This window comes from Lates calcarifer, linkage group LG23, assembly GCF_001640805.2.
Source record: "Lates calcarifer isolate ASB-BC8 linkage group LG23, TLL_Latcal_v3, whole genome shotgun sequence".
Taxonomy (NCBI): Eukaryota; Metazoa; Chordata; class Actinopteri; family Centropomidae; genus Lates; species Lates calcarifer.
In genome coordinates, this window is record NC_066855.1 from 4,089,521 (window position 1) to 4,104,712 (window position 15,192).

The 15,192-nt window shown below is 43.1% G+C and overlaps 2 protein-coding genes across 6 annotated transcripts in view; one reads left to right on the top strand and one right to left on the bottom strand.

Annotated features, from left to right (window-relative positions):
- arhgap17a (Rho GTPase activating protein 17a) overlaps positions 1-8,217 on the top strand; it is a 28,240-nt gene extending 20,023 nt beyond the window's left edge. Inside the window, exons 14-22 of one of the 3 annotated variants that reach the window (XM_018687778.2) lie at positions 19-99; positions 196-309; positions 503-594; positions 2,017-2,164; positions 2,421-2,711; positions 3,502-3,650; positions 3,741-4,265; positions 4,382-4,403; positions 5,690-5,823. In XM_018687778.2, the coding sequence (XP_018543294.1) occupies positions 19-99; positions 196-309; positions 503-594; positions 2,017-2,164; positions 2,421-2,711; positions 3,502-3,650; positions 3,741-4,265; positions 4,382-4,386 (1,405 nt within the window). In that variant the 3' untranslated portion in view covers positions 4,387-4,403; positions 5,690-5,823. Of the gene's footprint in view, positions 1-18; positions 100-195; positions 310-502; positions 595-2,016; positions 2,165-2,420; positions 2,712-3,501; positions 3,651-3,740; positions 4,266-4,381; positions 4,404-5,689 lie in introns of all 3 variants that reach the window. The other 2 variants (XM_018687776.2, XM_018687777.2) reach the window with 2 other exon arrangements.
- An 826-nt stretch (positions 8,218-9,043) lies between these two features.
- grid2ipb (glutamate receptor, ionotropic, delta 2 (Grid2) interacting protein, b) overlaps positions 9,044-15,192 on the bottom strand; it is a 35,299-nt gene continuing 29,150 nt past the window's right edge. For 2 of the 3 annotated variants that reach the window (XM_018687793.2, XM_018687795.2), the window contains 8 exons: positions 14,926-15,015; positions 13,815-14,011; positions 13,575-13,730; positions 13,403-13,489; positions 13,172-13,301; positions 12,646-12,764; positions 12,029-12,193; positions 9,044-11,728 (listed from right to left, as the gene is read on the bottom strand). In XM_018687793.2, coding sequence (XP_018543309.1) covers positions 11,657-11,728; positions 12,029-12,193; positions 12,646-12,764; positions 13,172-13,301; positions 13,403-13,489; positions 13,575-13,730; positions 13,815-14,011; positions 14,926-15,015 — 1,016 coding nt within the window. In that variant the 3' untranslated portion in view covers positions 9,044-11,656. The remainder of the gene's footprint in view (positions 11,729-12,028; positions 12,194-12,645; positions 12,765-13,171; positions 13,302-13,402; positions 13,490-13,574; positions 13,731-13,814; positions 14,012-14,925; positions 15,016-15,192) is intronic. The other variant, XM_018687796.2, reaches the window with a different exon arrangement.

Here is a 15,192-nt window from a genome sequence, read left to right on the forward strand (position 1 = left end):
TGTTCTCTGTCTTTCCAGTGTGTCAGACCCAGATAAGAGGCTCCAGGCCCTCTGGGTTGTATGTGATAAGCTACCAAAGAACAACAAAACCAACCTGAGGTTAGTTTATACCCACATGAGGAAAACTCATGACAGTAAGGCTTTAGTTTTTCTGTCGCATGTGATTTAACACCTGTGCTCTTTGTTTTCGTGCAGGTATCTGGTGAAGTTTTTAGCCAAACTGGCTCAGGACAGCGAGGTGAACAAAATGACTCCCAGCAACATTGCTATCGTCCTGGGACCCAATCTGCTCTGGGCCAAGACTGAGGGGTGAGAGGGGATTGAGAGGGAGTGGGTGGTATTGATGATGATGAAGGAGAAAGTAGCTACAGTTGACGTGTTGCCTAGTCTGGGGCGGTGGAGTGGATTTTTAGAAACAACAGCCTGTTATTTCAGCTTCTTGAAGAGCCCCTCATTATGGTGAAAGCATCTAATTTTTGCTCATCTGTATTCACACACCCAGGAGTCTGGCTGAGATGGCTGCAGCTACCTCTGTGCACGTGGTGGCCATCATGGAGCCCATCATCCAGCACGCAGACTGGTTCTTTCCTGAGGGTAGGTTCTGGATCCCTCTCCAGCTGTTGTTTTGCAGTCTGACCTTCTCTCCTTTCCTTGTAGCCGGTCACAGCCTATCGTACATCAGTGATACACGCTGGCAACTGACGTAAGAAAGATAGAAGGTCAGCAGTAATCAAGCTTCCAAGCAACAAGATAAAAATCACTTTTGTGTCTGTTTCAGCTCAAACTTTGGAGGTCAACTTGAAGGCTGTAGTGAAAACTGGATGTCTCATTCCCCTTAATTTTTGTGTGATAACACATAATGACGTGTCTGTATTTATATGTGGACTCTTCTTATGTTTTTAAACTCTGTACCCTTGGAACAAATATTAATATTTTTGAGATGGTCTGCTCTCAGTCCATGTATCTTAAGCTAAGATTTTCATCTTAACTGACCATCGCTGGTGCTCATACAGAGATACATGACGGGTCAGAGAAGAAGGAGAGGAAACATGGTTCATTACTGGCTATAGATTGCAGATTTGAGACTAATTGTCCATTGGCACAAATACAAGAAGCTATTTGCTACATAGCTAGACGTTAGCATTAACAGCTGTTTACTTACCAGTCTGGAGTAAATGTTGTGAAGTCACTATCAAAGTTAACTCCAGTGGTTGAAAGCATCAGCAGTATTTTCCTTCTAGTTCTGTCACTTCTTATGCTAAAGTTAGCATGCTAACCGGCTAGCCCCAGCTGGCCTGTCTCATCACTTTCCGATTGTAGCGTCCTGACTGCCCCTAAGAAGTAGTGCAGCTCAGAGGGTGTATTCTAACCTCTTGTACTGTAAACGCAGTGATGGCTGAAGTTCTAAGAAACCATCAACACCACCCACTCCCTGCTAGAAACCACGTTTGGCTGCAGAGAAAACTAGGCCCTTTTAAGTGTGATTGTGTCACTTTGACACCTATTAAATAGACCTGATGATAGTCTCAAATTTCCTCCTCAAACTCACACGTAATGCTGGATAAAAATACACAAAAAAAATACACAAAGTGAAGAAATGGATGCTGTTCATGCCAGTTAACAGCAAAGGTTTAAAAGAGCTGAATATGAACATCCATTTAGACTTGACTTCCTGCCCAGGGTTTATTTTGTGATGCTAGGCTGAGCCAAGAATGTGTAAGTGGGTGTCCACTGTCAACCTCTGTCTCTTCTTATCAATAAAACTTTGTGTTTTGGAGTTGTTTCCTGGATTTGATTCAGATTAAAAACCACCTCACATTCCTCTCCACAGCTTCCTTGGATATAGACCAACGCCCACATGGTCTACTGGTCAACACAAGCAACAGATTAAGTCTCACGATGATCGCATGATCTCACTCATGCGCCCTGTGTCTCATGCTGAGGTGTCCTGGAACAAGGCTTTATAACACTCCCTGTGAATTAGAGTTTTAAATATTATTTGTTTGTGTCCTGCAGATGTGGAGTTCAACGTGTCCGGCATGTTCGCGATGCCCATACCCGCATCCAACCACAATAATCACCTAGATTATGACTGCAGCACCATAGAGAGGAAGAGGCCTGGCAGTATGGTGGGACCAGAGAACGACGCAACGCGCAAAGACAAGTAATCGACCTGGAGTTTCTTCTCTGCCCCACAGCAATCATTACTTACTCCAGTTAATGCTTTGGAAATAATTTTGCTTGTAATCCAGTTGCTTTTTCTGGTCCCTTTCTTTTGCTTCTAGTAAATTTTGGGCTAAATTTGATTCTTATCACATGACCTTTAACACTGTTTTTACTGACTTCTCTCTGGGGTTGTGGTGATTCTCTATCCTGTTTTTCTCTCTCACTCTCTCCCTGCTCCCTCCCCCCCTGTGTAGCACCTCTAACAAGCACTTGGACCACACCCTTCGTAGAGGCAGTAACACCTTAGGTAGAAAGCAGCACACTTCACCTGCCTTCCAGCCTCCTTTACCCCCTGTGGAGGCTCCAGGGCAGGGGCACGGGGCCGGGCAGGTCCCCCAGCCCTCGGCCGAGCCCCAGCCCCAGCCACAGCCACAAGCTCCTCCAGGGGGTTCAGGGCCTGACAGTGCCCAGCATAGCTTGGCGCAGGGTTTGGCTGCTCTTGCAGCCGCTCAGCAGCTTCTAGCCCAGCATACAGAAGAGCTCAGGTAAGGGCGGCTTTCCTGCATCTCTGCTGCTGGTGGGGAATGACACAGCATGCCAGACAGACAGACAGACAGATGCTTTCATACTTTAAGTTTTGATGTTATAGGAAGACATTAGTGCCCTCTCTGTGAACAGATGAGGTCAGTCTGATTGGCTTTTTAAAGTTACAGTGGATTAGTAATGCATGTTTCACTGGCAGCACGCAGACACCTCCTCATCTCTCGGCCACTTTGGTTCAGCCTTGTTGTTTCTGTAGCAAAACCGCAAGTTTTCTTACACCACCACCAGTTCCAGCTATGCAGACTGGTCTGAAGTCAGCCCACAGAAACAGCACAACAATGGCTGCTGTCATTCCACTAACAGTCACCCTCAGGGGCCTCTCGACTTCCCATCCCTCTGCTTTCCTCCCCAAATCACTGGAATCAGCAGGAACTTCACACTAACTGGCTCAAACTGCTTTGAGAAGCCCGGACATTGGTGCCTGTTATGCAACGGCTGAAGGGTGTCTTTGATTTAGTTGGTGAAAGGACAACATTCATATCCAGACAGATAACACTATTGAGTTCAGCATTCTTTTGGTCCTACAGACTCTGTTGGGAAGGTAATTTTAGATGAGACACCCAGATTATATTTGTCAGGTCTGTTATTACAACACTTGACGCTGCAGATGAGCTTGCTTTTAAAAACAGTGCTGTACTTTAATAACTCTAACCTTCATTAAAAACCATTCAGCGGCGGGTGTATAAGCAGGAACCTTCTTTAAAGCCTTACTTTTTCTCCTCTTCTCTAAAGCAACCCAAAGCTACGTGAGTCCACACCCGCCCCGACCCCTCTGCTCCAGAGGAATGGCTCTGGAGGAGGGGGCCAGGCTGCAGGACAGCTGGGCACTGGGAACACTGGGGCTGGATCCATGGGGCCCAGTCCTCACATGATGCGCAGAGGTAAGACTCTGCACTCTAATCTGGTACAAATAGACATTTCTAGTCATCCAGGTGATAAGATAAGTCACAAGATACTCCATCAACTTTCAGGTACCAAGAAGCAGGCTCCCGCCCCTCCCAAACCGACAAACCCTCCTCCCAGCCAGCCCTGCAATTCAGTCAACCACACCTCTTCCTCTGGCTCCTCCCAGTCCCTCAGCCCCACTCCCAGACCCCTGTCCGGCCACTCGCCCACCTCGCCAACCTCTCCCACCTCCCAGCCATGCGCCACGCCCAGACGCCACTCCAGCAACCAGCCGCCGATCCAGGCGCCCAGCCACCCGCCCCCGGAGCCCCCGACGCAGGCCAGCCCCCCGGCGCCGCTCAGCGGGGACCAGCAGAGCGCGGATCCCTCCCCTCCAAGCACCCCGACTCCTCCGGACACCCCTCCGCCCTCCGCCGCCAACCAGGACGCGGCCGCTCCTCCGTCCCCGTCTCCCTACCAGTCGGGCTCTCTCCCCAGGCCACGACCCGTCCCCAAACCCCGGAACAGACCGAGCGTCCCGCCACCACCTCAACCGACCACACTGAACAGTGATACTAACGGGATCTGTGCCACTGCCTACAAGATGATGGGTGAGTGTTGTGTCTCATACAATGTCTGCATGTCAAATACTTTAAGTTTGTGTGTTAATGTCACAGCTGAACACTAATGCTCTCTCTAATAGTCTTGCATTGTAATACCTCCACAGGTTAAAGAGGCACTTGTGAGAGGTTTGTTGTCCATTAACCTTTTCACTAGTAGCACTTCCACTTTTTATTTGCTTCTAGAACTTATACTCTTCACCACGGCCATTTTGTTTTGCCTGCTGCCTCTACCAGGTGTCACTCATTGTAGCCCTCATGCTCGACTGTCACTCTGTGTATCAAAAGCCCTGGACGGCCATTTTGTAATGAACCCATTAATACTTAAAATGTACGTGTTAGACTAAAAGATTGTGCAAACCCACAGGAGGGAGGGTGAACAGATAGTAGTCCAAGCCATATATAAATATATATATTTGCTTAAAGCTGTTCCTCCTTGTTTCCTCCTGTGTGCTCAGATTTCCAGCAGCCATTCATTACAAAACTCGACGGGTTTTACAAAAAATGCCAGAAACAAGAGCGAAAATAAAAGGGCAGCACATGTAATGTGACAGCCTAGCATCAGGGCTATCATTTATCATGACTCACTCATCCTCATTTCCAGTCACTGAAGTGTAATATCATCATAAGGGTTTGAAACTGATGTGTTCTTCTTACCGAGGCTGTGTTCATTTTCAAACCCTCAGCTCTCAGTGGGAAGGTTGTGTTTTTTCTTTCAGTTTTATTTGAAAATGTGAAGTATTGTACATTGTCTCTCACTGTTGATGTTGTTATGGAGCCTTAAAACCAGTGGCCCTTCATGAAGCATGTGTAACTCCAACATGCATGTTCATAACATCCCAGCACAGATCCAGAACAGCATGTAATAAAGGTTTTAACTCTCATGTCAAGCATCACGTGTGTTCAGATGTAAATTTGGGGATTTCCAGCTCTGGTCAAACAGCTGATTAATTCAAAACTGCTTCACTGCTCCTTCCTCAGATCACCCAAACTTCACATTTCCCCATCTGCTCTCACTGCTTGTTGCTCTGCCTCTCGCGGTCTCTGACCAAACACCGCCACCTGCTGTTTTCACTGCCGAGCCTCCGCTGCTGCTCAAGCTATGGAAAATATGACACAGCCTCACTGGATGGCATAATTGCACCAGCTTTAAACGTTTTCATGCTGCAGGATGAAGCTGCACATGTTTGTGATTATGGCCATTGTTCTTATAATGTGGGCATGAATGGTGTGTTTATCTGAGGGATGTTTATGTAGCGTTGTGTGTGAATGTTTGCATGCATGGAACCATGTTGCTTCCAAACACACATGGTGACATTAAAAGGGTCTTTTCTATTTTTGTTTATCTCTATGTAACGATTCTGCTCCTCAACATCTTCTCACTTTGTCCTCCGTCTTTTGTCTCTGCTCTCCAGACCCGGCCATGTCTTTCAAAGGACTGAGTCGAGCTTTGGTCCCTGAGCTCGCTGTAGACCAGCAGCCAGCGACGGCCCCCTCCTCCTCCTCCTCCTCCTCCTCCCCTCCCTGCCTCTACCAAAAGACTGTGACCTGGACACTGAGAGCACTGTCCTATAAGGAGGAGACGACGACACGCTCTGGTCCAGTTCTCCCTCTCTCCACTCATCATACACAAACACACCTCCATTTTAGTCTCCTTTTGTTTAGTTTTTTTTTTTGTCCCAGCCCATATCTGCAGCCCTCCTCAGAGAGACCAACCCCTGCTGTTATCTTCTCCCAGTCCACAGTAAATGAAGGACTTTAATGTGACATAATGCAGCTTCTGGCAGCCATGATGGAGGTCAGGTACACGGTGTTTGCATGGTAGACCTGGTTAATATCAGCATAACTCTGATGGTGTGTTAAATTCTCAGCTTTTTAAAAGGGAAACCAAAGCATCGGTTCAGCTACACATCAGTTAATCCTCTTGTGAGCACATTTGATTTGTGCACTAATTAACTGATGTAGCTGAAGCGCATTAACATCACTCACTTTTAAAACGACTGATGCAGATTAGTTGGATTAGCTCGGAATCCAAAACCCATACTCGCTTTAAGTTATTCGTCAGGTTTTAAGCGGACAAAACAACCAACCTGAATATGTAAACTTAGGTTTTGGGAAACTGTAATTAGCTTTTTTTTTTTTTTTTTTTTGATCGTTTCACAGACCAAAAAGATTAATTGATAAGGAAATATTGGTTAGTTGCAACCTGAGTCACATGGCAAATCACCACACTCACTCTTGAAACTGTTATTATTAGCCATTATTTACTACAGACAGTCCTCCTGACCTCCATAATGGTGCCAGATGTGGTTGCGAGGAGACTTGATACAAAGACTACACATAGATACACACACACACACACACACACACACACACCACCTCTGTCATTATACCCCACTCCCTGCAGAACAACCTCCAGACAATCAACAACAAAGAGCAGAGCGTGAGGACTGAAGATTGACCAGTACGCCGACGGACGGCTGTGTTAGCAGTGGTGCATATAGCAATATGAAGCGTGTGGGTACAAGGGAGAATGGGTGGGTGAGGGGAAGCCAAACTATGGACTGACCCGTTTGGATTTTTGGTGTGAGGTGTTTTGTATTTTTTAATGTTGAAAAATGGCCTTATAAGATGAATAAATAAAAAAAAAAGGTGAGGTGTTTTTTCAGCACAGGGGGAGGGAGGGGAGGTCAGCAGGTGAAGTAGAAACCAAAACTGTTGCTTAAAGTGTAGCTGGTGACTGCAGGTTTCCAGTCGTCTCAAACACTTGATTTCCCCCCCTTTTTTTTTTTGGTATGGAAACCCCTTCCTCTTTTTTCCCCCCTCCTCCTCCTCCTCACTCTTGTATTTATTTACCAAGTTAAAAACACACATTCCCTGTGGCTTGACATAATTAATGCAGTCTTTAAATGTAAATCATGCCTTATCGGTTCCTCCCAGAACCACGTAATAAGCATTATATATTTACTGTATGGAGGATATACTTGGCTCCCAGTACTACAGTATTTCCAAGAAGCTGTCTTGGCAACAGTTATCGTTTCAGGGATGTAAGGAAGGTGATTTGACCCTCTGCAATAGAAGTCGTGTATGGTTCTGTATTGTTCCACAAAAGTTGTGTATTTAAATGTGTTGATTTCTTGGGTTTTCTGAGCAGAAGTAGCAGGGTTAACTACCCTCCCAGCCTGGACGCAGTCAGTATTTTTGCCTTTCTGTTTTTTTTTCTTTCCCCCCTCCATCTATCTTTTGTGTTTTCTCTGGTGTTTGCCGGGGCATTACACACAACAGGCTGCGTGTGAGTGAATGTAGCGAAAGGACAGTTTTTACCAGCCTCTTGATCGTGAACGGAAAGATGCATAAACAGCTGATATTGCACTTGAGCGCAGGCCAATGAGTGGTTTCCTAGTTTAGAGGATTTTTTTTTCCAGTCTTTCCCACTGAGCTGAGAGCACACGCTGCTGTGAAACCTCAGTAGTGATGTGGTGTTAGATTTTGCCAGGTTCAAAGTTTTTTTTTATTTTTTAAATGGCTTTGTTGTATTTTCTGTGTAAGCTTTTGCTTTTTGGCCTCAAATATATTGCAGAGTTTGGTTCCCAGAGAACTGACTCGATATGGTACCAATGGAGAGAGTCTCAGATGCTGCAGTTGCCCTGAAAACGAGTCAAGTTGTGTTTTTCAGAGACAATCAAGCATTATAATCCCCTCCTTTCTCTCTTTGCTCCTGTACCTCGCTGCCTTATCCCTGTGCATCAAGAGAGCTTTGGTATCTCAAAGCTCTTTCGAGACAAACAAATGCCATTAAACTAGAAATGATAATGCTGCGTTTTTAAGCTCCATAGTTTTGTATGTATGCTGTCTGGTGAGCTTAAACATGGAATAAAAACATGAATGCTTGGTTATACTCCCTTTCCAAAGAAAATAAAGTATATGAAGAAACTGTTTAAAACTGCTCGTGGTTTATATTTTTGTGACGAGAACAACGTAACAACTGACTGACTCATCTCTTATTACTAAAAGCTCCTGAAAATTTGGTTTCAAAACATAGGATTTTCTGTGTAACATTACATATTTGTAAGTATTAAGTAAGGTGAAAACATAGCTAGCTAACCCACCCTCCAACACAGAGAGGGGGGAACTTAAAGGTGCTAAATGTATGTTTTTGCTATATGCTAACATTTTAACATTAGCATTAACAGCTGTTTACTCAACAGTCTAGAGGAAATGATGCAAGATAAACATTAATTTACAAGACGAGGTTAGGATACGTTGGACTGAGAGCAGACTGGACGTTACAGTGAATGACAATCACAAAGTGGTGTTAGAAAAAGGGCCTGGGCTAGCTGGTTAGCATGCTAACTGCAGTAGTAGAAAGTAAGTGATAGAATTTGAGGCAAAACGAGAGTTAACACTGGTGCTGCAAGTGTTAATGCAAGCGTTGGCTATGTAGACATAGCAAAAACTTACACATAGCACCTTTAAATGTGAATTAAGCTGGATTCATGTTTGTAAGAAAAAGCTAATGGAACTTCATTTGCATGAAGTGTTCACAGAAAAGACTAATCAAAACATATTGAATGAACTGTCACTAATTAGATGTGTAAAAGCTATTTAAAAAACGCTGTAGATATATCTGAAAACAGTTCAACTGAAGGTTTTTGAAGGCTGGCAGTGTTACTCTTTGCATTTTAGCTGGTGGTAAACAACATTCTGGTCTGACTGAAAACTGAAAAAGAATATTTAGATGATCGCAGGGTAGTGAATCAGGTGGACACTGTGAAGAAAAAAAAAGACATTAGTTAATATCACTGTAATTCAATAACAAAAACCAGATACTGTACATACAGGAAATTTCTATAGGAATCAGATTTTTTTCATCAGGAGGCACAGATAAGTCAGGCAGTTTTTACTTTCAAGCATGATATTTTTATAGATCAAAAACATATTCTTCATTTGAAAGCACTGAACCAAACATGAAGGTAAAACAATCACAAAACATGAGCAACTTCCCATGAAAACATATAAAACAGTTATAAAAGGGAACTTGTAGGCAACCAATGAATAAACCTAACTAGACTTACAGAAATGTATTTCATTTTAAACCTAAATATCCAGGGAGGGTAAATGCTACCAGCTGCACATCTTAATACATTAACTGCACCAACATGCAATTGATTGGGACAAGAAACACGGTTACTACACTAGTAGCAGCTAGGATTGCATTTTTACGAGATGGCAGTCGCCTCGTGAGCCTGACTAAAGCTGTGCATAAAGAAGAGATGAAATAGTAACCTCCTGATGACACGCTCAAAAAAGAAAATAGGACACACAAGCATACGATTCAAAATGAGAATGACGAGCAGTGCATAGCAAAAACAGTAAATTTACAGTCTCAACAATAGTTCATCCACATAAATACAACACAGCTACAGGTGCACTGTACCGTAGATGAGTCATGAAGTCACCATGACAACCAGAGAAGCAGGAAATAACCATTTACAGTTTTTTTTTACCCCCACACGTTTGACGTTCATTCATTCAGCAGCTGCCCACTCGACTAAGCAAGGCTGCAAACACAGCACTCAAGCAATACTCAACAAAGTGCAGAACTATTAGCGGTCCTCTCTGCCAAAAGTACAGGCTTTTATCTTTCTGTACTGACAATAAAGGACACTAATTGTTGAAAAAGATTTACTATCCCACCCACACATTCTATCAAACAGATGATTTATGAGCCAGATTTCACCATGTGCTGATGTAGTCAGTGTTACCTCACTATAAAAGGTGCAATATCATTCAAGTGTTGTGAATGATGGTTTTTAAAATAAATGAGGGTGTTTACTGAACGATCTGGGTCTGATTAAGGAAGAACAATCGTAATACTGATGCTGAATGGCTGATAGCAAAGAGCTCCAACTGTTTAAAAGCTTCACAGTTTGTTTGCTGAAAACTGACCTGATTGGATGGATTTCAGATCAGGACTAAGTCCAACTGGATGATGGGATGTGGTTTAAAAATGTTTTAGCCAGTCAAGCAAAAATGTAATGTCGTCAATAAACATCCTTGATCATGTGTAAAGCAAAAGTTAACTACAACCACCCCCTCATTTACTAGCAGCTAGGTGGCTAATGTTATTTTTTTGCTGTAGACCTGGCTCATTGTCACTTAAAAGCACACTGTGCTGATAATTATGGAAGCCAAGCAAGGCCAAAATCATTTAAGAAGCAGCTTAACATGTGAAATGTAATCACTACTGAATACATATTAAGTTTAAATACCACAGAATTTTGAATAATTGAAATATTACAATCAAAAGATAATTAATTTAGTTTGAACTCTCTCCTCCTCTTGAAAATTAAAGATTTTTGCAGTTTTTAAACTTTTTCTTTTCGAGGTTGACAAATTCAGATTCAGGTTTCTAGTTCCTCATATTTATATAACAGTTGAATTTGATTGATTTAATTTCAATTTCAGCATTAAGAATTCAGTAGTGGTTAATCTTTATGGCCTTGTTTTGCCTCCATAGAAATGGTCGTGATCTTCATCAGCAAGGACAAAAGTGAAGAAGAGCTCGGGGGGTGAATGAGGAAGAAAATTAACATTCTTGCGAAAGATGCCCTTTAAAGTCACAGTAAATTAGATGAAAATGACCACATCTGTTATCAAAACTCCAATATGTACTATTTTTAAATCTTTAAATTAAATCCTGCTGTATGGGAGGCAGTGAATGCACCACTGTACGAACTGTCTGATCAAACACTGAGCCGTCCAACGTGGCTCTGTACACGCTCAACACACTACACTTGTGAATCATTTTGATTCCAGTTAACTGTCTCAGTCTACATCTACGCTTATTTATTTTTTTTACAATTTTCAAATATGATCTGATAGAAAATATAAACTTTGTATAGTCATATAATAAACATAGCAAGTAATCTGTAAATATCCAGGACCAGTTGTTTCCATTGCTTACATCTCATTTTAATGCAGATGAGGTGAAGCAATCAAATGTACATGGGTGGTTTCTGAAATGAATCTAATATGTAATGTGTATTAAAAAGAGATGTAGGTAATGCAAAGACTAGTTGAGTCTTCATTGTGTGGAGAGTTCCTGTTGACCTGTGGACACCTGAATGTTCCTGCTCTGCCCAGCACCTGAAACAACAGCACTGCTGCACACGGGGCACTCGATATAATTATCTACAGATAGGTACAGTATATTTCCTTTTTTTGTCCCTTTCCTTTTGCTATAGATGACGTGGTCTCTGTTCCCATTGGTTTGAGTGTCTCTGTGTGTGATCTTGGCACTTTGGTTGTGGAGAGCAGAGTGGAAATGGAGCCGTCCGGCCTTGACGGTTTGGCCCGACATCTGCCTGCATTTCTTGCTTCTACCAGGCCAGAGGGGAAGACAGTCTGGGGCTTCTGGGGTTTTCTGGAGTCTGGGTCTCACTGAGAGCCCTCTGCAAGACAAAACCCATAATCTCATCTGATTTATACTCATTTTACCATATTATTTTCAGCTTTAGAGCACATTTGGTTATTCCACAGACAGCGGCATTTTGCTGCATAATCACTTTCTAGCTGCAGGCTGTCAGTGTGTGTGAGAGCACTAACTGAATACCTAATTGTTTTGGAGGTTTGAAACTGCCAAACACCTGCTGCATATATCAAAATATGAGCTGCTCACTGTCAGGAACATGTCAAATTCAGCCCTAGCTAGTTCTGACTGCATAGATGAAGAGAGCAGCACAGCAACTGACCTCAAACTTGGACATGAACTCTGCAAAGATGCCGAAGAAGGCCTCTGTGCTGGTGGACTTGCTGTCCTCTCCGAAGTAGGAGGCCACCTTGGAAAATTCTTCCATCGCTCGGGTTTGCAGAGACTCCAGGGACTGGACCGCAGGGTGGCTGTTCTCCAGAAAACTCTGTGGGTACAACATCTCATACTTTCAATGGTACTCGTCATGAGGAGTGAAAATCAGCTTGTGAAAACAGCTAAATGTCTTCTGTGGCTATGGAGAAACTAAAAATAACTTATCTGCTGGTCATACGGCTGGACTACTGTTGTTTTTACATGACTGTTGTTCCAATTAAACAAATTAGATTTTGAGCCAAGCTAGCCGTTTCCCCTTGTTTCCAGTCTTTATGCTAAGCTAAGCTAACGGGTTGCGAACTCCAGCTTCATATTTACGAATGGTTTCAATCTCCCTATCTAACTTTTGGCAAGAAAGCAGATAGGCATACTTCCCAAACTGTCGAACTGTTCCTTTAACGACACATAATGTAGGGAAATAGTAGCTTCCATGAAAAGAATATAGCTTTCACAAAATTACCCACAAATATCGGTATGTTTTATGATTGTAATATAGTCACGTACGCTCATGACAGAAGCAAAGTGGTCCTCAGAGGTGGGTGGGATCTTCAGACAGGCCGTCCTGATGTCCTGGATGGTGGTGTGAAGGTCGCTCAGCTCTGCTGTGATGGCCCTCTGGTTCACTGGAACACACCAGGAGGACAAATGAGGTGTAAAGTTACCAAAGCAGCAGCAGCTCCTTCACACAATTACACAGTGTAATAACTCTTAGATGTGCTGACATCTGCCCACAACTGACTGCCTGCAGTTATACCCAACAGTTTTAAAATGTCAAATTAAAATATGCAAACTATTATCTTGTGTTAACCTAAAAAAGTAATATAAAACAGCAATTAGAGCAAACAAGGCATAAATCTGCATGAATTTAGGGGTTTTTAGTAAAGTCTGCCAGCCCTGCAGTGACATCCAGCACAATGTGTGCCGTATAGAAATTAGCATTCACACAATGGAACAACTACATTCAGCTACTAAATGGTTTTCAGGAAGGAAAGCAGAGTTGGAGAGCTCTGCTGCTGTAACATCATCGTACCCTTGGCTGCCAGAGGCACTGTTGTAAGGTCTCTGGAAAAGTTGAGCAGCTCAGGGAAGTGTTGGCACAGAGACTTGGCCAGAATGTGGAGAAAGGTGGATTTCCCGTCTACTGTTTTGGTTGTGCTTAGCTGCAAGACATAAAGGGAAAGAATGAGGCACAGCCATCCAGAGACTAAAACCCAAAATTGAGATAAACAACGAGGTGAAAGCACAGGTGACCACGCTGTACCTCAGTTAGAAAGTTGATCTTAAAACTGGTTGTCCTGTTGCTCTTTGGCTGCCCATTGTTCAGGTAATTACCCATGGCAAGAACAAACTGTGGGCGAGAAAAGCACTTAATAACCACTGTTAACATATAGACTGACGGCTTTACATTCATTCTCTCTGCTCTGCACGTGTACCTCCAGGATTTTGGCCAGTTTCTTGCTGCTCTTCAGCTCCACTGAAGCTTTGTAGATGTAATCGTACGCAATCTTCATCTCCTCCGTCCTCTCCTGCAGCGTCGTCTTGAAGTGGAGGCTCCGCAGACGAGTCTTATACTCAGGCACCATCAGCATCTGAAACATACAAATCCACTTTCATTTACATACATCGTTCTAGTGCTTTTAAAACTCTCTTTTTAATTTTGTGTGTGTGTGTACCTGGAAAATGAACTGGTCGGGCTCGCTCAGTTTGGCCGGGTCCTGGTCAAACTGCTCGTACTGTTTGACCTCGTCATCGTCGGGGGCGTAGAGCAGCAGCTGCTTGATGTGAGCTGGCTCCAGCCTGTTGGTGGTCATGTTCATCAGGACCTGACGCAGCTCGGCGGGGGAGAGCTTCAGATGGGCGATGAGGATGGCTGCAGGGGAGAGGAGGAGGAGGAGGAGGAGGAGGAGGAGGAGAGAGGACGTGATAGATTTATGTCTGTTTCAAGCAAATCCCTTCATTACCCACGTGATTTATAATTATTCATATTTTCTACTATTACTATCTACTATTTTCTTTCCGAAACGTATAGAAAGAAAATGAACTTTTCCCTTGTCCAACTGTAACACATCTCTTTTTTAAATTTCTTTATCCAGATATTAGTTTGTTTTCAAAACAATAAAAATCCACTCCTGCACACTATCAACACTTTTGATGGGTTTATTAAATAGCTCTGTTTTTAGTTAAAAACCTTCAACAGCCATTTCAAAGACCCTTGACCAAAACAAAGCTATTTAATAAATTCACCATAAGTGCTGACAGCGTGTAGGAGTTTGTGGGAGATTTTTTTTGTTTTGCTCTATTTGCTTTTTCTCCAATGAACAGAGACTAATTTCTCTTGTGCTATCTGTCTTTGGATAAGTGAACTTGTTATTATTATTATTATTTTTTTTTAAAGGTGGATCAAATACCTTGTCCACACATGTTAGAAGCTAAAATACATTACTCGTGCATTTTATTTTTATATACTGTACCAGTGATTCAGTGGATGTCTGGTTTTGATTATGAATAAAGTCTGGGGTAAAATGAGCGACATACATTCAGACTGTATCCAAAAAAAGTGTCGCTCACAGTTGTGTTAATCTTAAAAATTGTCCCTCAGCAGTTTGTGCTTTATATGTAAGATCAGAAAATTGTGCTTAAAGGTTAGAATTTAGCAAGTCATTAAAAGCACAGCAATCATCAGATACTGTAGCAGGAGCTATAGCCTCGATCTTTCTGGTGTGTGTGACCCTCAGCTGTGTGTGTGTGTGTGTGTGTGTGTGTGTGTATGTGTGTGGTACTCACAGGCGTTGTAGGCTTTCTTATGAGACAGAATCTCCACCACGTCTTTCTTTTTAAAGTTCTCAGGAAGAAAAGCTGGCTCTGGAGGAGAGACTGATAATTTTAACAACAGTGTAAGGATGTGTTCTCCAGGCACCGGGGGTCAACACACAAACACACACACACACACACACACACACACACACACACACACACACACACAGGCTGCATGAGGCAGGTTGATGGGTTAATAACACAGCTCTGCCATCTGAATCGCTAGAGGCCAGAATG